The following is a 22073-nucleotide window of genomic DNA, read 5'->3' as shown; positions in this document are numbered from 1 at the left end:
GAGACTATTAGGAGCTTTAAATTAGTATAATATTCAAGTAAAATTAATAATAGAGGACTTGAAAATCAATAATAATCACAAAGCTAGTACCAGAATATTATGTTTTGATAGCAGAACATTTGGAATTAAACTATAATAGCATACACTAAATGTAAAGACCAAGATGAAATTCACAAGTTACTTTGAGGTCCTATGATGTAATTTGTTATTATCCAAGTTTCTTCACTGCATTAACTCCATGGAAATCAAACCAACTGTTACCATACTATTACCATGTAACACAGAGAACTAATAAAATTGCTGTTTTCTGAGTTGTGATGCTCAGATGACTGAAGTACTGAAGACAATGTGTGTGTTATGATTAACAAATTTAAGTGTCGTATGTAGCCAAGTTTACAAAATATGGAACAGATCTTCCACTTTGGACTGGATTACAGGACCAAGTCATCCCATTCCTAAACACAAATCCAGATTTTTACAATTATTTGGGAGAGTATGTGCAAATGTTAAAAAATAGAAAATGAGTATTCAAAGATTTTTAAAATCGATTGGAACTAAATTTAGATACACTTACCCATTATACTATCGATATCAGGAGTCATCAATTCAGAATCTTCCAGCTCTTGGGCATCCACGGAAAGGGCATCTAACTGTTCACTAAGAGAATCCACTGATTCATCATTTACAGATCCATTGATGTGATAACTGTTTACTTCGTCCTTCTCCCAAGAAGTTGTCGACAGTTCACCAGAATTGGCAGCACATTTGCTAGACTGCAGTTGCTCTGGTTCTGCTTTTACTTCTGGCTTTTGTTTAATCTTCTTCTTTTTGTTCTATGTGTTTTTAAACAAACAGATGCATAAATGTTTGCTTTAAATGATTTCAAATAATGATTTTTATTTTCTTCCAAAGTCATCACTCCCTGTAGCAAGCAGGTAAACACCAGCTTTCATGAAGGCTTATTTTGTTGTATGTTTCAAGAATTGGTTTTTCTTTATTGAGATACTTCAAATGTTTAAAGAAAAACAAAGAACTGCAGATGCTGGAAATCTGAAACAAAAGCAGAAATTGCTGGAGAAACTCAGACCTGCTGAGTTACTTCAAATGTTTCTTGGTTGTATAGGGGGCAGATGCAAGACGAGATCAATCACACAGCCTTAACCTACACCTCTACGTATACCAACACACTAATCTCAAAACAGTCTTGAAAAGGTTAATCTCATTTGCAACATTACCATTCCATACTGTTGTTAAATGACTGTTCAGCTTAGAGGAAGATTGTGCTACAGATGTCTGTGTCATGCGAACTGATCACTTTGCAGAACACACCCCTTTAATCGGACATCTGAACACCAATTAAATTCCTTCAGATGGACAAAAAAAACGTTGTCTTTGCTGGATATGAACCTCAACGTCAAAAGGTGACAGCTCTTTACTAATTCTGTTAGATTTAAATGCTCAAATCAGTGCTGGAACTTAATACACAGTAGAGCACTAACATTCACATCTCACTCAGCAGTTAATGCAGTGCAAGATGTACAATGTAGATTTACAGTAGCTAAGGGCCAGATTCAACTGAAAACAATTTCCCTACAATGTGCAAAGCAACTGAAAGCAGGTGTGTGTGGACTTTTCAGCAACTGTCTTCTGACGGAAATTTGAGAAATATGGGTTTCTAGCTACCGCTTCTTAAAGGACAAACATTCAATTCCAACTAGGCTGTTGCAGAAGAGACACATCAGGTCAACACATCCACAGACTGCCATGGAGAAGCTGGCTGGAGAAAGCTTTGGAGCAAGTGGCTTGACTATCCATTAACAATTTACCAGTAGATGAAATGCACCTCAAGGTGTCACATAGTATACTTAAAGAAACTGATTTATTATGCATTTTATGTAATGTCAACTTTATACAGTTACGTACCTTTACACATTTTATGAATAAAGTACATTTTTAGAAAAAAAGAACAACAAAGAAAAGCCACGCTTATTTGTGAACAGTACCAGGTGATGACATGAACAAACATGAGGTTAGTGGTAAAAGATGAAAAGTAATCCCTAGGGTGCCAGGTGAGGGTGATGAAACAAAGTGCTATGGTGGATTAGCATACTACCCTTTCATCTTTCAAGGCCCATACTTGAATCTAGTGCACAAGAATGGAAATAAAGACTCTTTGCTCTAGCTAGCTCGAAGGTCCTATTTAAACAAACAAACAAACCTGCATGGACTCAATCCAGTATCTAATTTCTCCAAGTCCACAGCACAAAGCCTCCTCCCAAATTAAACTGGGATCTATATTTTTTTAAGAGAATTAGCATATGTACAAAAATACACTTGTGCGGGTAAATGAAACTTACATGTATTTTAATTTAACCATACTGATCAGATTGTATAAGCTTGGGTAATATTTGTATCTATCAAACTGATTTGCTTTAGAATCACAAGAATAAAATTGTGGGAGGGGAGGGATCACCAGACCCGAAACGTTAACTCTGGTTTCTCTTCACAGATGCTGCCAGACCTACGGCACTTTTCTAGCAACGTCTGTTTTTATTTAAAATTGTGGAGGCCTTGATGCACCACTTGTCATAAGCTCCTTTGAGAAGAGATTGGTTAACATCAAACAGGCACAGCCCATTAATGGAATGGAAATTCCTAGCATTCTTAACAATGAAAGGATTAAAATTGTTTACCAAGCCACTTCTGACAATCCAGTAGCATTCTTTTCAAAATTAATCGTCCATCCCTTTCCACTCACAAGCAAGTGATGGTAAGATCTTCCTGAATTGCTTAAGTCTGAATGGTGAAAGCATATCCACAGTGCTGCCTGGGAAGGAGCTCCAGGATTTTGATCCAGCAACCATGAAGGAAGAGTGATATAGATATTTCCTAACTACGAAAGAAATGTTATAATACACCTCTGGAGAAGGTGGGTCCTGAAGCCAGGCCTCCTCTTTCAGAGATAGGGCTCTACCAGTGTGTCACAAAAGCCCTTGGAACAGTGAGTCATACTTACGAAGATGTAAAACTTGAAGTGGAATGTAAAGCTGGCATTGGAGTGGGTGAACATTGGAACATAAAAAATCAGGAGCAGGAGTCTTTCAATCTTTCAATCCCATTCTGTCAGTTAATGAGATTGTCGTTCATCTTCTACTTCAATACTACTCTCCTATACCATGCCAGTATCTGTTGATTTTAATATGCAGAAATCTACCAATTTCAGTCTTGAACACACTCAACACCTGAGCTTCCACAGCCCTTTGGAGCAGAGAATTCCAAAGATTCAACACTGTCTGAGTAAGGAAATTCCTCACCCTCTGTCAGAAGTGGCCTATCCTTTTTTCAGAGACTGTTTCCCTTCCTGCACCTATCCTATCAATCTCTAATATTTGAACAATGTTTGAACAAGATTACTTCACACTGTTCTAAACAGCAGAGTGTGCAGGCTCAATATATTTAATCTTTCCTCATAGGAAGATCCTCTGAGTGCAAGAATCACTTTGGTGAACCTTCACACTCCCTCTAAGTGAATGCTTCCTTAGACAAGGTGATGAAAAACTGGACACAATATGCCAGTAAAAGTCACCATAGCTCCAGAGGACCATAAAGCTGCTCTCTCATTACAGAGGTAGCCGATGGTGGTTTAACCGGAGGGTTGCCATGCTTCAGGCAAGAGGCAAGGTTGAGGAGGCGAGACCTTCATGGTAACCACAGCTGGGGCAGGAATTGAACCTACACTGTTGGTGTCACTCTGCATCACACACCAATCATCCAGCCAAGTGAGCTGACTCACTCGCTTCACCTCTCCAAATCCCTCCGACATAGCTTTGCATTCTTGTCACAACTCTCACTTCCACCCAGTTTTGCCTCATCAACAAATATTGCATATGGCCCCCATATTCAAATCATTAATATAAATTGTGGACAGCTGGGGTCCCAGGGTACTTCTTTGAGGGACTCCACCAGCCACATTCTGTGAACGTGAAAATGACTCATATATTCCTACTGCTTTCTTCCCATTAACAAATCCTCAATTCATGCCAGTGTATTACTCCAATCCCATGTGATTTTGTTAATTAACCTCCTGTGTGGAATATTATCAAAAGCTTTCTGAAAATTCAAAAATGTCATATCTACTGGCTTCCTGCTATCCATTCAGTTAGTTACATCCTCAAAAACTCCAGGTTTGTTAAACATGATTTCCATTTTATAAACTCACGTTGCCGCTATCCAATCCTATCATTATTTCCTAAGTGTCCTGTTATCACATCCAATGTTTTAGATTCTATCATTTTTTTCTGTGATTGATATTAACAGGTCTGTAGTCCCAATTTTCTCTCTTCCTCATTTCTGAAATAGAAATGCTTAAGATGGTGGATGAGGAGTTGATGAAGTGGGATACTTTGACCTGGATAGTGTTGAGTTTCTTGAATGCTGTTGGAGCAGCACTCATCTTGGAAAATGTATTTTGTCACACTCCTGATTTGGGCCTTGTGGATGGTAGCATATATATGGCTGGCCCAGTTCACCTTCCAGTGAGAAAGAGTGCAAAGGGAGAGAGAACGCGCGCGCGAGAGAGAGAGAGCGAGAAGGGAGAAAGAGAAAAGGGAGGAGAGACATGACATCGGTAGTACTACAGAATATCATTGTGAGATAATTTGTCATTCTTGCTGGAGATGGTTATGTCGTGGCACTTGTAAGGCAAGAATGTTACATGCCACATATCACTCCAAGGCTGGACACTGTGCAGGGTCTTGCTGCACTTAGACACAGAGTGCTTCAGTATCTAAGGAACTGTAAAGGGAACTGAATACTCTGCAATCATCCCTACTACTGACTTTATAATGGAGAAAAGGTCATTGATGAAGCAGCTGAACATAGTTAGGCCTAGAACATTATCCAAAGGAACTACCCAGGACTCTTGAGGTGTAGTGCCAGTGTCCCTATCCCTGGACTCAAGTCCCACCTGCTCCAGAGGTGTGTGTAATAACACCTCTGAACAGGTTAATTAGAAAAATAGGTTTAAAAAAATTGAAAGGAACTACCCAGGTTCACATGGCACAGTGGTAGTGTCCCCACCTCTGAGCTAGGAGACCACTCTAGAGGTGTGTTACATCATCTCTCAACAGGTTGATTAGGAAAATATCTCCCATGAAACCAGACGGCCCTTGTGGCACAGTGGCAATGTCCCTGTCTCTGCGCCCAGAGGCCCAGATTCAAGTCCCACCTGCTCCAAAGGTGCACAATAACATCTCTGAACAGATTGATTAGAAAACATCTACCTGAAGAATTCCTGCAGAGATGTCACAGAGCCAAGATATATAGTTTCCAACAAGCATCTTCATTTGTACTAGGTCTGACTCCAACCAGTGGGGAACTCCCCAAACCCCTTGATTCCCTGTGGTTCCCACTTTATTAGGGCTCCTTGATGCCAAACTCAGTTAAATGCTCCTTTGGTATCAAGGGCAGTCACTCTCAACCTACCTCTAGATTTAGTGCTTTTATCCAAATTTGGATCAAGGCTGTAATGATTTCAAAAGAAAAACCAGTCGAATCCAACCTGTGCACTGGTGAGCACAATATTGCTGAGGAAGTGCCACCTGAAGGTACCCTCCATCACTTTGCTGATGATCGAGAGAACACTGATAGTGCAGTGATTGGCTGGATTGGATGTGTCCTGCTTTTTATGAACAGGACATACCTGGGCAATATTCCACTTTTTTGGGTAGATGATGTTGCAACTCAACTGAAAACATCTTGATTAGGGACATGGTTAGTTCTGGAGCAGAAGTCATTGGAACATTTGCTGGAATGTTGTCAGGGCCTATTGCCTTTATCTTATCCTATGCCTTCAGCTGTTTCTTGATATCACGTAGAACAAACTGAAGTCTGGCATTCATGATGCTGGAGCGTGCAGGACAATGCAGATACATATGAAAATACAATTTGTTGCAAGAGTAGACAATTTGTTGCAAGAGTAGACATTTTGGCCTTTCAAGTCTGCTCCACCATTCAATAAGATCATGGTGAATCCATGTAATCTCAAAGTTGTATTCTCACTTACCCCTGATAACCTTTTATCGCTTTGCTTAGCGAGAATCTATATACCTCTGCCTTAAAATATTTAAGGACGCTACTTCCGCCACTGTAGTGATTGGAACCAGGTTGACCTTGTTGACAATAAGGTTCTTGATTGGCACCGATTAACAACTCCAATCAGGAAAGCCCTGGTTGACCAACATAAACAAGAGCCTAGAATCTCCTTCATGGAATGGACTGACTCCAAACTGGCTGGCCACAGCTAGTGTACTGTGCACAAGTAAATAAAGGATAACTTAGTGATGGGATACCAGATTCTGAGCAATCATTTCAACCACCTTTTCAGGAAGAGAGCTTCAAAGACTCTCAACTTTCAAAAGAAGAAAAGTGCCTCATCTCCATAATTCTGGCTAAAGATGGCTACAAGCCTTTTTTGTCTTTTGCACTCTCAGGCTGGCCTCCTCCATCAGCGAGATGGAATGTGGGAGGACTGCAGGGCTTTGATCTGATCTGCTGGTCCTGTGACTCATGGATACTCAGTTTTAAGTCGCTAAATCTGTTTTGAATCTACCCTTTTAGCACAGCAGCAATGTAACAATACAGTGGAGGATGTCTTCAGAATGAAGACGGGATTTTGCTCTGCAGGGATTTTGCATAAGTCACTGGTCACTCTTCTCAAAGTTGTCCACAATCCTGAAATGTTGGTGGCATCACTGGCCCACGCAATCCTTTTGAGGGACGGTATGACTTTAACTGAATTTATTTTCTTCCGCTAATAGCTAAAAGGTCTTTGTAAACATTTTACTTGAATGCCCATCTAAATGTTTCAACCATTGCTCACGAATTTTCAAATTAGGGAGACTAAAGATGATTGGAAATTTGTTGGGAGGTAGGTAGGAAACTGAGTGTGGCAATAAATGAATGGACTCTGATTCAAGTTTCACAACAAGTGGCTTGAGTTACAGAGCTCTCATGATCTAACTGAATGGCAGAGTAAGCTTGAGAGCTGAATGGCCTCCTTTGTCCTGAATGTGGCATGACCCTTACCTTCTTCTTTCCTGTGACACTCCATTCCTTGAGAACCTCAGTTGCATAACCTTCATTAAAAAAAAAATGGTGATGAAGAAAGATTGCAAAGATTATTGAAAACACATACGAAATGTTGCGGAGACTGACACACAATGCTTGCCAAATGTCAATAAAATCCAGACAGAAATTTTAAAGTTGAGTCGACATTCCACTTGTGACAGATAGCAGCTTTTTGCAACAAATCAGCGTTTACAAGATTGGCAAATTAAAGATAAACGAGTAGGATTTACATTCTTCATAAGCATGCATTTGTAAATAATGCAGCGCTACATAATGCATTTTACCCAAATAAAACAATGCAATACTCACAGTGAGTACCAGAAAGATAGTGACGTTTATTTTCTTTTGAAAGCTGAAATGTTATTGCTATTTCTTTAAATTAGCTAAATCTGTAACTAAAATCTCCAACTTGCTGGAATAATAACCTTTAGAGAAGGTTGGGGAACGGAGAAAGGGTGAGTTAGATCTTTCACTGTGGGTAACTAGATTCAAATCCAGTAAAAAGTCTCCTCTGTTGGCTGCAGGGATCTTATCTGCATTTGGGCAGCCTTGATCCAGTTTCTATTAGGCATGGATCTACAACACAAAACTATCCTCAATAGCGGTGATTGGACCAAAGATGATGAGTACAGGAAATGGAGATAATGCCAAAATAGTCAACAATATTGAGCTGAAAACTGATACTGCTCCTGTAAAGGTATGAGAAAACATCAAAAAATTTTATTTGTACAATATTTAGAACTCATAACACCTTTAATCAACTATTACCACTTAATATGAGCATGTATATGAACGCACAAATTACGAATAGGAGTAGGCCACTCAGAGCCTCGAGCCTGCTCTGCCATTCATTAAGAATATGGCTGATTTCAATAGTCCACACTCCTGCCTCTCCCTGATAACCTTTCACTCCATTGTTCAAGAATCTATTGAAGAAGAGATGTAGAAAGACTCATGACTCCCCTTAGAAAAATAATCTCCATATCACTGGTCTTAAACGGGCCACGCCTCATTTTCAAACAGCGATCCTTAGTTCTAGATTCTCCCACGACGGAAATTTCCTTTCGACATCCACCTTTATCAAGAAACCCCATGATCTTGCGTTTCAATCAAGTCGCCTCTTACTCTTCAAAGTCCAGCAGATACAAGCCTAACTTGCCCAACTTTTCCTCACAAGACAACTCATTCACTCCAAGTAGGAGCTTCGTAAACGTTCTCTGAACAGTTTCCAACTCGTTTACATCCCTTTTTTAAAAAAGGCGATTAATACTGTACATGGTATTCCAGATGCAGTCACTTTAATGCCTTGAACAACTGAAACATAACCTCCCTAGTTTTGTATTCCATTCCCTTGTAATGAAAATTAAGAGTCTGTTAGCTTTCCTAATTACTTACTGTACCTGCATACTAAACTTTTAACATAGATCATAGAATTGCTACAGTGTGGAAACAAGCCCAACAAGTCCACACTGACCCTCAGAGCTTCCCACCCAGACCACTCCCCTCTAACCCACCTAATCTACACATCCCTGAACACTACGAGCAATTTAGCATGGCCAATCCACCTAGCCTGCACATTTTTGGACTGTGGGAGGAAACCGGAGCGCCTGGAGGAAATCCACGCAGACACGGGGAGAATGTGCAAACTCCACACAGACAGTCACCTGAGAGTGGAATCAAACTCAGGTCCCTGGCGCTGTGAGGCAGCAGTGCTAACCACTGAGCCACTGTGCCGCCCATTCTAAAATCCAAGGGAAGAAAGAATTCATACACTAGGACACCCAGATCCCAATGGATAATTTCACATTTTCCGGCACTATACTCCATTTGCCACATCTTTGCCCACTCACTTAACCTATTTATATCCCTCTGATTAATCTTTATTTCCTTGTCACAACTTACCTTTTATTCTTATTTGTCTTTAGCAAATTTAACAACCATACCTCTGCCCCTTCATCCAAGTCATTTATACATATTATAAAATATTCAGGCTTCAATGATCACATTAGCATATCAATCACTCCATCTTACCAGGAAGGGTCACCGGACCCGAAACATTAACTCTGTTTTCTCCTTCACAGATGCTGCCAGACCTGCTGAGCTTTTCCAGCAACTTTGTTTTTTGTTTTTACTCCATCTTACCAAGCTGAAAATCACCCATTTATGTTTACTATTTCCTGTTAGTTAGTCAATCATCTATCCACATCAACATGCCATCTCCTACAACATAGTTCCTTAAGTTTTGTTTTCCTCCCCCAATAATCTTTGATATGTCACCTTATCACTGAAGACATTAAAAAAGTCTAATGATGATGGCAACTTGGAATCGCAAAGTCAGACTGTCAGCGCTGGTCTTTATTGACTTCTTTAGGGCAGGAAAGATTAATTTCAAAGAAACTGTATGAAACTCAATTTGAAAATTAAAGGTTAAATCTTACATATTTTGGCTAAGTGCATGTTTAATTGAGTTTTTTTGGCATGGCTTTTTGCCACAAATTCTAGTGAGTTTTCCCACTGTACCTTACCAAATTCACTTTGTAAACCACCTACACATGTCCAATTCTAGTCCATTTTACCACATAACTCACCACTCATCAAATCCCTACAGTGTGGAAGCAGGCCATTTGGTGCATCAAATCCACACAAGGCTCCAAAGAGCATCCCACTCAGATCACCCCAACCTTGCATTTCCCATGGCTAACCCACCTAGCTTGCACACCCCTGGACACTATGGGCAATTTAGCATGGCCAATCCATCTAACCTGCACATCTCTGGACTGTAGGAGGAAACCAGAGCACCCAGAGGAAACACGGGGAGAACGTGCAAACTCCACACAGACAGTTAATCGAGGGTGGAATCGAACCTGGGTCCCTGGTGCTGTGAGGCAGCAGCTCAAATCACTGAGACACCGTGCCGCCACTCACTGGATATCTGCCAAAAGGCTGGCATCCCAGGTGTCTTTACTAGCTTTGCCCCTCACTAGCAACGAGTTGGCATAGCACCCACAAAGCCATGTTATTCATGACATATGGCCAGCAATGCCAAAACTGACTCAAATACATCTCCCATTCTCTCATCCTAGTCACATTTTAACCACCATGCCACTCATTTTACAATTTAAAATGCCATCTCCCATTTGAACACCATCCCTAAATGACCAGTACTCTGTCCCCAGATCCCAGTATAGACCTGCATTCTCATTGACCAGCAAGGGAACATTGCATACAGGCAAGCCATTGGACAATTCCAAACATGATTTTATTTTATTCACAGCAGCAAAAGGGAGCACAAACAAAACGAACAAAGGCAGATGCTCACCCCACAGTGCAATTCAAATATTGTCATTGTGACTAATGACAAGTCCAAGTCCACAATGGTCTGCTCTATCCAGCTCTCATCTACTGCAACCTGGCTTGTAATGCCTAATGCAGCTGAGCTATGTCATGGATGAGGAAAGCTTTCCCCTCCTCAATGGCCTCATCCTCTTCCTTGGAAGAACGTATTCATTCCCCCAATTTCTCAGCATCCATCACATTACCTTGTTGCCTGCCCCAATCCTGCAGAGCACAACACAACAGGGTGCCACAGCACATGCCGTCCTGACTATACTCTGATGCCCTTGTGATCCCAGACCTACATCCATCATTCAACTTTTATTGTGTTTAGAACACACCATCATTAAACTTACATGACAGATGAAGCAATGGTGCGTGCCTCCCACAGTATCCTTGGAATCTGCACAAATAATTGTTTGCCTTTTGCCATAATTGGCCTTTTTTAAATTCACCCATCATTAAGATCCCCCTCCCATAGTCTACCGTGCCCTGGGTGATTGACCGTGGCCAAGCCCCTGGACTGTGCCCGTCACTGACGGTATCAGGACCCCTAACAAACAGGACCTCCTCCTTGGCTGGACTGAGGACCAGCTCCCACCAGTTTCTAATATGACCATTTGGTTCAATAAATGTGGTCTGCATGCACATACTATACGTGTCAGATTAACGTCTTGGTGTGTCATTTACCATGGTGTTCTCCCTGTCCTGGACAGATCCCTGCTGACAAGAAGCATGTGTGTGCACATTAAAGAGTACATCAGTATGGCAATACTGAGCACTATTGGGCTCTGGCCGCAGCACAAATGTGTTAACAGGTAAGGCATAGATGCTGAGAATATGCAGGCAGGCATTGAATGAGTGAGTGCTAACAGAGCAAGTGAGCAGCTCTGAGAAGCAGCCTGGTCCAATTCCTGTCTGTGCATACGCTGTGTCCTTGCTGCAGCCTTTTAATCCTAGTCGCTGATGTGCCTGATTGCCAGTCTGTGCTTCCTGAGTGGCTTGCAAGTATATGAGAGGTGTCGCGATGGTCTTGAGGGGTTGGCAAATGCTGGATGCCAATGCTTACGATACAGGTGGCTGATGCCCATGGAAGGTGCCTTAAGTTGTTGCTTGGTTCAATGCAACACTAAGACCTTTGCAGCAAGCAGTAAGCAAAATTTGCCACGTACCTGCTCCAACTTCCTCATCAATTTTTCTTGACATTTAGCTTGTTTCCTGCATTTGGCAAGATAGAAAACTGAATAGTAATGAGGTGAACTAGACCATTAACAAGGCATTTAACAAGCAATAATCTCTCTTAATTGGCAACTTGCCACTGCCTAACAAGAAACTTGCCTGCTGGGCAAAAGCAGAAAAGGTGGAGTGAGGGGCTCTTGTGGTGCAGTGCTCGTGCCCCTATCTCTGAGCCAGAAGGTCCAGGTTCAAGCCCCACCTGATCCAGAGGTGTACCTGAACATCTGAACAATTTAAAATAACTAAAAGATGGAGCAAGATGTTCTTGACACTGAGATAGGCCTCAGTGGACTTCTCATTTGATTCTGCCATAAATCTCGCCATAGCCTACATTGCTCAGATAAAACTTTGCATATTACTATGATCCACATTCAATGTTTTCATCTCTCTTCTTGGGTCTATTTCAAGCCTGAGGCAAGGTACTTTTTTGGAAATGGCTGAAGAAATGAAAAGTTACACACAACATATAGGAATTCCTCTTCAGAAAGCAGTCTGGGAGTCCACCAGCAAATATTCTGGTGGATGAATCCTGAAATAGCACAACAGCAGTTAATCTTTTACTGTGAAGATTTGTGCAGAGGATCAGCTAAATTCTTGCAATAACTGGTAGCTGTGAAACACTGAACTCAGTATATATTGAGAAAATCCAATGGGAAACTTTGTTTTTAAAACGACTGGAATGTGAACATTGACAAATTTGTGCAGTTTACAAGGGAATGTTGGAACAAATAAGTAGCTGAATTCAAAAGAGGCCAGGAATTGTCTGATGGAAAACACACCTATCAAGTACCCTTCATTTTGAGTGTAGTCAAAGTTTAAGAACAGCATACTGTGGGACAAAGTCCATTTTAATTTTGCATATGCCCCATCATAAAGATATTGATAAAAGAAAGACTACTGTTCAAAATGCAACTGGTAATGCCTTGACAAAATGTAGGTCTTTATTTGCTTGAACCATGGTCTGGTTCATATTTCAGAATGTTGTTTTCTAGCAGAAAAGAAAAGAGAGACAGAATTATAAAACAGCACTCCAGCAACTGAAACTTGTAATGCAGTCCAAGAAGTTGGTTTATGGGGCACATTTTATGTAGTACACAGACATGAAAGTTATACCAAGAGTTTAATTAAGAAAGAAATTGCAAACTGTGTAGCATTATCGAGCCAGACTTACTGAATCGTTGTAAACATGTTTCTTATGGAAAAGGCTAACCATACTGCTCATCACATGAGCTTGCATTGTTGGTTTTCTCGACCATGGGTCTAAAGGCTCCTGATCTCTGTACCCTTAATTTCAAAGGCCATTATTTGAAAATTGCTGCTACATGTATTTGCAAATTAGTTGAATTTAGCTGTATGTACAGTGTCAAGAATGAGGGGGATAAAAAGTTATAAAACAAAGCAAAAAGTCTTACCTTCCATAAAAGCCTGTACTGCTTTGTCGACACAGTTGTCATAGTGTTGCAACACTAGAATTATCTCATTATTACTTCTGTTAGGAACTATTGCACGGACAGCACTAATCTGCAAAGAAAAAAGTGCAAATATCAAAGGTAATATCAAAAGATGATCTAAGACACAGTTATACTTTGAGTAGTCTAAATAGAAGAGCTAAAAAGGAGAAAAAGGCTATCATATGCTGAAAATTCTATTGAATTGCAATGATATCCCTGAACTTTGCAATTAGCAATTTACATAAAGCATATAAAGTCTAGTTCTAGTATGGAAATTGGAAACAAGGGGGGCAATGGCCTAGTGGAATTGTTGCAAGGCAACTGATCCAGAACTCACATTCTGACCTGGTCTCAAAATCCACCATGGCAAATGGTGGAATTTGAATTCAGTTAAAACAAAAATTTGGAACTAAGAATCTAATGATGGTCATGAAACCATTGTCGATTGTCAGAAAAACTGATCTAGTTCATTAATGTCTTTCTTGGAAAGAAATCTGCCATCCTTGCCTGGTCAGGCTTACGTGTGACTCCAGATTCACAGCAATGTGATGTGACTCTCAAATGCCCTCCAAAATGGCCGAGCAAGCCACTCAGTTGTATCAAAGGTGACAAAGACTCCACGAAGAAATGAAACTGGATGGAACACTGGACATCGACCCAGGCACTAGAAAGACAACAGCAGAAACAGCCCTTTTCATGCTTTAAAGTCCTCCTGACTAATATCTGGGGGCTTCTTCTCACAGACTAGTCAAGCAACAGCCTGACATAGTCATACAAAAGTCATATGTACTTTGCAGACAATATCACAGACACCGCAATTACCATCCATGTCTTGAAATGTCCTGCCCCACTGACAGGACAAACTCCGCAGAGGTGGCGGCAGAGAGTATACTGTCGGAAGAGAGTTATCCTGGGAGTCCTCGACATTGACTCCAGATACAATGAAGTCTCATGGCTTCAGGTTAAACGTGGGTAAGGAAATCTCCAGCTAATTTTGACATACCATCCTCGCTCAGCTGATGAATCCGTACTCCTTCATGATGAACAACACTTGGAGGAAGCACTGAGAGTGGCAAGTAAATGAAAGATACCCTGGGTGGGGGATTTCAATGTCCACCATCAAGAGTGGCTTGACAATAGCACTACTAAATCAAGCTGGTCAGATCCTAAAGGAAATAACTGCTAGACAGGACCTGTGGCAGGTGGTTGAGGGAACCAACAATGGGCAGCATGGTGGCTCAGTGGCTAGCACTGTTGCCTCACTGCACCAGGGACCCGGGTTCGATTCCAGCCTCTGGTGACTGTCTATATGGAGTCTGTTCTCCCTGTGTCTGTGTGGATTTGCTCTGGGTGCTCTAGCTTCCTCCCACAGTCCAAAGATGTGCAGGTTAGATGGATTGGCCGTGCTAAATTGCTCACAGTGTCCAGAGATGTGCAAACTAGGAGGATTAGCCATGGGAAATGCAGGGTTACAGGGACAGGGTGGGGTGTGAGTCTGGGTGGGATGCTTTTTGGAGGGTCGGTGTGGACTCGATGGGCTGAATTGCCTGCATCCACACTGTAGAGATTCTAAGATTTTAAGAGGGAGAAACATACTTGACCTCATCCTTATCAATCTGCCAGATGCAGATGCATCTGTCCCTTACAGTATCAGTAAGAGTGCCTACTGCACAGTCCTTGTGGAGACGAAGTCCTGTATTCACATTGAGAATATCCTTCATTGTGTTGTGTTGCATGATCGCTGTGCTAAATGGGATAGACTTTGAAGCGATCCAGCAACTCAAGACTGGGCTGTGGGCTATCAATAGCAGCAGAATTGTACTCCAGCACAATCTGCAAACTCATGGCCTGGCCTATCCCCTGCTCAACGATTACCATCAAGCCAGGGGATCAACCCTAGTTCAGTGGAGAGTTTAGGGAGGGATGCCAGGAGCAGCAACAGGCATATCTGAAAATGAGATGTCAACCCAGTGAAGCCACCAAACAGGACGACTTGATGTCAAACAGCATAAGCAGCAAGTGATAGACAGAGCTAAGCGATTGCACAACCAACGCATCAGATCTATGCTTTTCAGCCCTGATCCTCCAGATTAAACAACTCAATGGAGGAGGAGGCTCCACAAATATTCCCATCCTCAGTGATGGAAGAACCCAGCACATCAGTGCAGAAGACAAGGCTGAAGCATTCGCAGCAATCTTCAGCCAGAAATGCTCCATCTCGGCCTCCTCCAGTGGTCCCCAGCATCACAGATACCCATCTTCAGCCAATTCGATTTACACCACGTGATACACAAGGGTTATGGGCCCTGACAACATTCTGGCAATAATACTGAAGACTTACGCTCCGGAATTTGCCGCTCCCCTAGCCAAGCTCTTCCAGTGCAGTTACAACACTAGCTTCTACCCAACAATGTGGAAAATTTCCCACTCATGTCCTGTACATAAAAAGCAGGACAAATCCAACCTGGCCAATTCCTGCCTCATCAGTCTACTCTCGATCATCAGTAAAGTGATGGAAGGTGTCATCAACAGTGCTAAGAAGCAGCATCGCCTCATTAATAACCTGCTCAGTGACGTCCAGTTTGGGTTCTGCCAGGGGCACTCAGCTCCTGATCTCACTACAGCCTTGGTTCAAACATGGACAAAACAGCTGTATTCCAGAGGTGAGGTGAGAGTGACAGCCCTTGACATCAAGCCCACATTCAACAGAGTGTGGCATCAAGGAGCCCTAGCAAAACTGGACAAACACTCTGCTGCTTGGAATCATACCTGGCACATAGGAAGATGCTTGTGGTTGTTGAAGGTCAGTCATCTCAGCTCCAGGTCAAATCGGCAGGAGATCTTCAGGGTTGTGTCCTAGGCCCAACTATCTCCAGCTGCTTCATCAACGACCTTCCCTCCATCATAAGGTCAGAAGTGGCGATGTTCAATGGTGCTGAACATTGTGCGATCGAAGAGAAAAGAACAGTACAGCACAAGAACAGGCCCTTCAGCCCACCAAGAATGCACTTACCCCACAGATACTGAAGCAGTCCATGTTCAAATGCAACAAGATTTGGACAACATCCAGACTTGGGCTGACAAGTAACGTTCACGCCACACAAATGCCAGGCTATGACAATGCCCTTTGACATTCAATGGTGTTATCGTCACTGAATCCCCACTATCAACATCCTGGGGGTTACCATTAACCAGAAATTCAACTGGACTCACCACATAAACAGTAGTTACAAGAGCAGGTCAGAAGCTAGGAATACTGCAGCGAGTAACTCACCTCCTGACTCCCCAAAGCCTGGCCACCATCTGCAAAGCACAAGTCAGGAGTGTGATGGAATATTTCCCACTTGCCTGTATGAGCGTAGCTCCAACAATACTCAAGCAGCTTAACACCATCCAGGACAAAGCAGACAGCTTGACTGGCAGCACGTCCATAAACATCTACTCCCTGCATCACCGATGCTCAGTAGCAGCAGTGGGCACTGCAGAAATTCATCAAAGCTCCTTAGACAGCAACTTTCAAACCTACAGTCACTTCCATCAAGGAAGGACAAAGAGAGCAGATACATGGGAACACCACCACGTGCAAGCTCCCTTCCAAGCCATTCACCATCCTGACTTGGAAATATATTGACATTCCTCTACTACTGCTGGGTAAAAATCCTGGAATTCCCTCCCTAATAGCATTGTTTGACCTACAGCACATGGACTGCAGCAGTTCAAAAGTGCTGATCACCACCACCTTCTTAAAGACAACTAGGGGAGGGCAATAAATGCTGGCTAGCCTGTGATGCCCACATCCCACGAGCGAATAAAAGAAAAAATTTGACAAGACATATTTGGACAAATTTTCCCTCTGCACTACGGTTTCATAAAACAGCATCTGATTTTCTTTTACATTCAGTTCTGTGTTGCTGACTAAGGTGAATTTCATCCCCAGATATTCTGAGTTCCATACTATAAACCTGGCAATAAAAACAATCTTCTTGCTTCCACTGCTTTGCTCAAATTACAAAGTCAGGTCAATTACAAAGTTCTAATAATCAGTAAAAAGGTCCCCCCAGTCACATTTTCAGGTAAAGGAAAACAAGTAACGAAAATGTGCTTCAAAATTATCAATTTAAAATCTAATAGCAGAGTTAATGCAGAATTATAAACTCACTGGGCTGTCTGGAAATCTTTGAATAAAACAATTTTTTTGGGAGGGCGAGAGAGAGGATGTGAAATAATGCATTTCACCACTGAAATAGAAAGTTAGTTTGCAGCAATTTAATGTCCTTAGTATCTGAAACAGTATTACATTTTCTGGTATAAAAAGTGGTTTTGTTCCACGGGCATGCAGTGAGTGCTTAAAGAATTTTTGTAATGTGCTATGAGTCATGGTGAGAAGCTTGTACTTTGAACAATGAAGGATCTTTGCTGTCATGAACGCTTAAAACAAAAGAAAATACTGATGGGGATTATGTGAATAGGTGCAAGAATGCACTCCCGCTTTACTGAGATCTATGTAAAAGTTAGTTTTGAAATTAATTTCTGAGTGAAAAGTAGAAGGAAATCAGCAGAGCTTAAAGGCAGTGAAATAAAACAATCCTTTTTGAAAGTTGTTAAAACGACTTATGAAAGGAAGTCCGATCTGAACCTATTTAATTCAAACGAGTAAATTATTGAACTCATCAATCCAGTTTGATTTATGTACATACACAGTTCATTATGCCCCTTTATGCAAGATCCCCCTACAAGTCTTATTTATATGCAAAGTCAAGGATCCCGCACGTTTAACAGCATAATCATCTTGTTCTACTACCTTAAATGACTTACATAGGTGAAAAAGGAGAGGGGAGGAGTCTGTTCATGAATCCCTCTTAAAACTAGCATTTAGTTTTTCTTGCCTCTCCTCATTCCCATCTTTCCAATTAATTTTAAGAAATAATGAGAAAATGGTACTAAATCCCTATTCTCTGTAGGAAGGACGCGGTAAAACCAGCAGAGAATCACCTCTTAGTTCCATTCAAAAGAACCTTAGCTTTTTTTCTGAGACAGTAAATTGGCTTTTAAATCTATTAGAGAATTCAGGAGGTCTTTACACCAACATTAAGAGTTAAACAAAGGGTTTCAACAAATTGCACATGATTATTTTCATGCTGAGGAAAGCTGATATTGTTAAGGAATGACAAAAGGAAAAGAACCACTGTCAGTTGCTACATGCAATGCTTAAGTACTCAAGAAAAGACATGGTTGAGAAAAAGTCACTTCTTTAGGAAGCTGCCGCTTTAAAGCGCAAATGACTACCGTAATAATATGGCACATTTACACTGGCACGTACTTTTGATTATCTTCAGGATATGTAGGATACTTTATACGCAAAAAACCTTTTCTCTTGAACCTTGCAACATTAGCAACTAAAGACAACTTGGACCATTTTTCTTTTGGACACTAAAGGAAAATGTGACAGGGTATCATACAACTCCTGCTCAAGGATGTAAAGTTAGACAGTCATAGATCTTCATGTTGTTGCATCAGGATGCATTGCTAGGTTTGCACACAGCAATGTTTCACAAAACCTACCGCTATTAATTCCTGACTGATGTACCAGTTTCTCCCATCTTTGGGAGAAAAGAATAAGCGCTCATCCACGTTAGTTTCTTTAAGATAGCCAGATGTAAACTATTATAGACCTTTTAAAATAAGCACTGCAGTCAATCACCAAATAACTGACATTTCTTTCAATGTAACATTGGCTCAAACGATGCGATGAGCCAACTTATTAATGGACTAGCTTCAGGTTCATATTACCCTTAGCTGGCAAGTTGAAAGCAACAAATATTCACTGTGAAAGACTACTGCATATTTTAAAATATTGCACAAATTTCTAGCCAAAGAAATCCAATATAACATGTTGAAGTAATGAATATGTTTTTAGACTTTAAACTTATAATTGGAAATTCTAAAATTACTGAACCAAAGAGCATAATTTCTTGACTTTGACTTGTTCACTAAATACAATAGGATATACAAAGGAAATATTGCTACCTTTTCCTTTATGTTGTCATTAGATCCTCCCTGGGCCATCACTGCTTTGAATCGAGTGTCAAACATGACTCCAGTGGAATCTGTTGCAGAAAATTTACAGAATTAAAAGTTTATTATCTATTTCATTTATGTATATTCTCAATGAAATTCTAACATTTCAATGGGGACAGTTAAAACAGTGAGAGAAGCTATCACAATCAGTAAAACACATTTAAATGGACTGCACTGAATTCAATCAACTTTAAAGATAATTGTTTTCTTTCAAATCTAATAATTATTTCACGCATGTTGTAAAAGGACTTTTTCTTTGCTGTGACACAGATCTTGTAAGAAGAATCAAAATAAGTAGACATAAAGATTAAGAAAAATATCATATGAACTACTGAAAGCTTCCAGAAATAAAACTATTTTGAAGTATGTTTCTCTACAAATGATTCCAATGCAATGAGAACGCCATTGTTTGTGAAATATTGGTGCAGATTTGTCAATATTGGAGGAGCATGTGAATTAAATGCTGAGCTTGGCTAAAGGCGGCAGCTCCTTTTTAAGTCCTTCTGGTGCACTGTTTGAGCTTCAAACTCTGGTGTGAGGGCCTTTCCTTGCTGGCCAGATCACCGGTTACTACTGACCACATCAGCAGTCATGCCTGGATAGCTTTCAGGTACTGCTGGTACTTCTCAGAATCTTTGACATCTAGTCAAGCTGTTTTGTACATATATTCGCCTCAGTAAAAATATTCAGCAAATTATTCTGAGTGGTGAGTGAAGCTCCATTAAAGTGGAGAATGCAACTCACCACAGCAAATGTCCAATAACAGCTCCTTTTTTTTTGGTTTAACTACTTACAGGAAAGCCTTATGTTAAATGTTAAATTAAACTTTTAAAATGGGCCAATACTGAAAACAAGTGAGCAGCTTTCTTTTGTTTTTATAGCCTTATAACTTCCAAGAAATAAGTTGTCTTGGGGAAAACGTTTTCTATTTCACTGATTAAAAAAAAGTACTGCTCATGTGACTCAGATTTTTGATGGGTGCTATGTTTTTTTCATGTGGCCTATGATACATCTTCTGCATCACAGAAGAGCAGAATACAGACACGTTTCTAATAGAAAAATTAAATGTGCATATCTTAATGTAAAATCTAAATCTACAGCTTTAAGTTTGAATAGAACACGTTGTATAGTCGTCTTCAGGATAATGAGGGAACACACTGGCCCTTAAGATTAAGGTCGTGATCTTTGAAATAATAATCCTGTCGTCTGCACTAGAAAATCAAGTTACAGCGCAGGCATTGGACAAATACATAGAAAAGTTACTTTACAGCAATGCAAAGTACAGAGAATGCTAGTTAATGTGAACATTTTGCAAAAGAAGTTTTTTAAACATTACTAATCATTATGCAAGATCATGGGATCGTTGGGTGTAGAGTTTAGCTTGGAGCTGCCAATTTATTTTCCCTTGTACAGCTATCTCCCTCTTTAAGCATTGAAATTTCTTATAGGGCTGTGCTGAGGGGAAGCAAACTGCAGCTAGACACTACCATACCAAGTTTTGATATGTGCTGTAGGCAAGGAGGGTAGGTGTGGAACTAAATAGACAGTGTGCCAAGAACAACCCAGAAGCTACCTCTTCCAAGGCTGAATGGAATGCCATTTGAAGGTACAATTCCATTCCCCCCCACCCCCACCAACAGATTACAGTCGGTTATAATCCCAGTTGATGGTAATCCAGAGTGAAACTAGCTTGATAAATCAGTGTTTTGTTTGCAATTTGGTTACCATAATGGTCAGTCATTGAACAAATTCACGAGAGGCTGCCAATGTATTTTTAACAAAAGAAAACAAAGCATATTTTACACTGAATATTACCCCAGAAAAAAAATGTTCTGACAACTGGGAAAAATCTTGTCGTAAACATCAGAAAGAAACATTCAATTATTTTTCCCAGCAATATCCTTTCCAGACAGACACTCAACCCTGGTGAAGTATCATATCTATCTTCATCCTTTAATTTCTTATTCAACTGATGAGTTTGCTATGATTTCCTTTTGGTGAATTTCAGTATACTCACCAGATGTAATTTGCCCTGTTACTCTGTCTCTTGAGACATACAGACACAAGCTAACTCACTGAACTCCAAGAATAAAAAACTCAGGGCTTTTCTCAGTCTCATCTACTTGGACAGCTAAAACAGCAAAGCATTAGACTTCTTTCCAGCTCTGATGGGCTGGATACTGTCTTCTACTGGTATCGATCTTTCTCTCTTAACTGGATTTGTTTGTGGTCTCTCTCCATCTGTCATGGTCGATCATAGATATTAAACGAGAATCACAAAGCAAGGAAACAGGCCTTTTGGTCCAACTAGTCCATGCGATCATGCTCCCAAACTATGCTAGTCCCACCTGTTTGCATTTGGCCCATAACTCTCGAAACCTATCCTATTCATGCACTAAACCAAATGTCTTTTAAATGTTGTAACTACCGGCATCCATCACTTCCTCAGGCAGTTCATTCCACATACTAACAACTCTGAGTAAAACAGTTGCCCCTCATGTCCTTTTTTAAATCTTTTTTCTTTCACCTTGAAAATATGCCCCCTAGTTTTGAACTCCCCCACCCTACAGAAAAGACCTTTGCTATTCATCTTCTCTATGCCCCTCATGATTTTATAACCCTCTATGAAGATCATCCCTCAACCTCCTATGCTTCAGTGAAAGAAGTCCTAGCCTAACCAGCCTATTTATATAACTCAAACCCTCCATTCTCAGCAATATTCTGGTAAATCTTTTCTGAACCCTCTCCAGGTTAATCATATCCTTCCTATAACAGATCAACCAGAACTGGACACAGTGCTCCAGAAGAGGGTTCACCAACATCCTGTACAACCTCAACATAACATCC

The 22073-nt window shown here is 40.8% G+C and overlaps 1 protein-coding gene across 6 annotated transcripts in view; it reads right to left on the bottom strand.

The window, feature by feature from the left end:
* The window catches only part of LOC109925562 (spermatogenesis-associated serine-rich protein 2-like), a 107322-nt gene that overhangs the window by 44060 nt on the left and 41189 nt on the right, over positions 1-22073 (bottom strand). For all 6 annotated transcript variants that reach the window (XM_048618971.1, XM_048618970.1, XM_048618972.1 and 3 more), the window contains 4 exons: positions 19176-19255; positions 13110-13218; positions 7087-7136; positions 575-833 (listed from right to left, as the gene is read on the bottom strand). In XM_048618971.1, the coding sequence (XP_048474928.1) occupies positions 575-833; positions 7087-7136; positions 13110-13218; positions 19176-19255 (498 nt within the window). The remainder of the gene's footprint in view (positions 1-574; positions 834-7086; positions 7137-13109; positions 13219-19175; positions 19256-22073) is intronic.

This window comes from Rhincodon typus, chromosome 41, assembly GCF_021869965.1.
Source record: "Rhincodon typus isolate 14 chromosome 41, sRhiTyp1.1, whole genome shotgun sequence".
Taxonomy (NCBI): Eukaryota; Metazoa; Chordata; class Chondrichthyes; order Orectolobiformes; family Rhincodontidae; genus Rhincodon; species Rhincodon typus.
The sequence above is the reverse complement of the archived record's forward strand: the minus strand, read 5'-3'. Positions and strand labels throughout refer to the sequence as shown.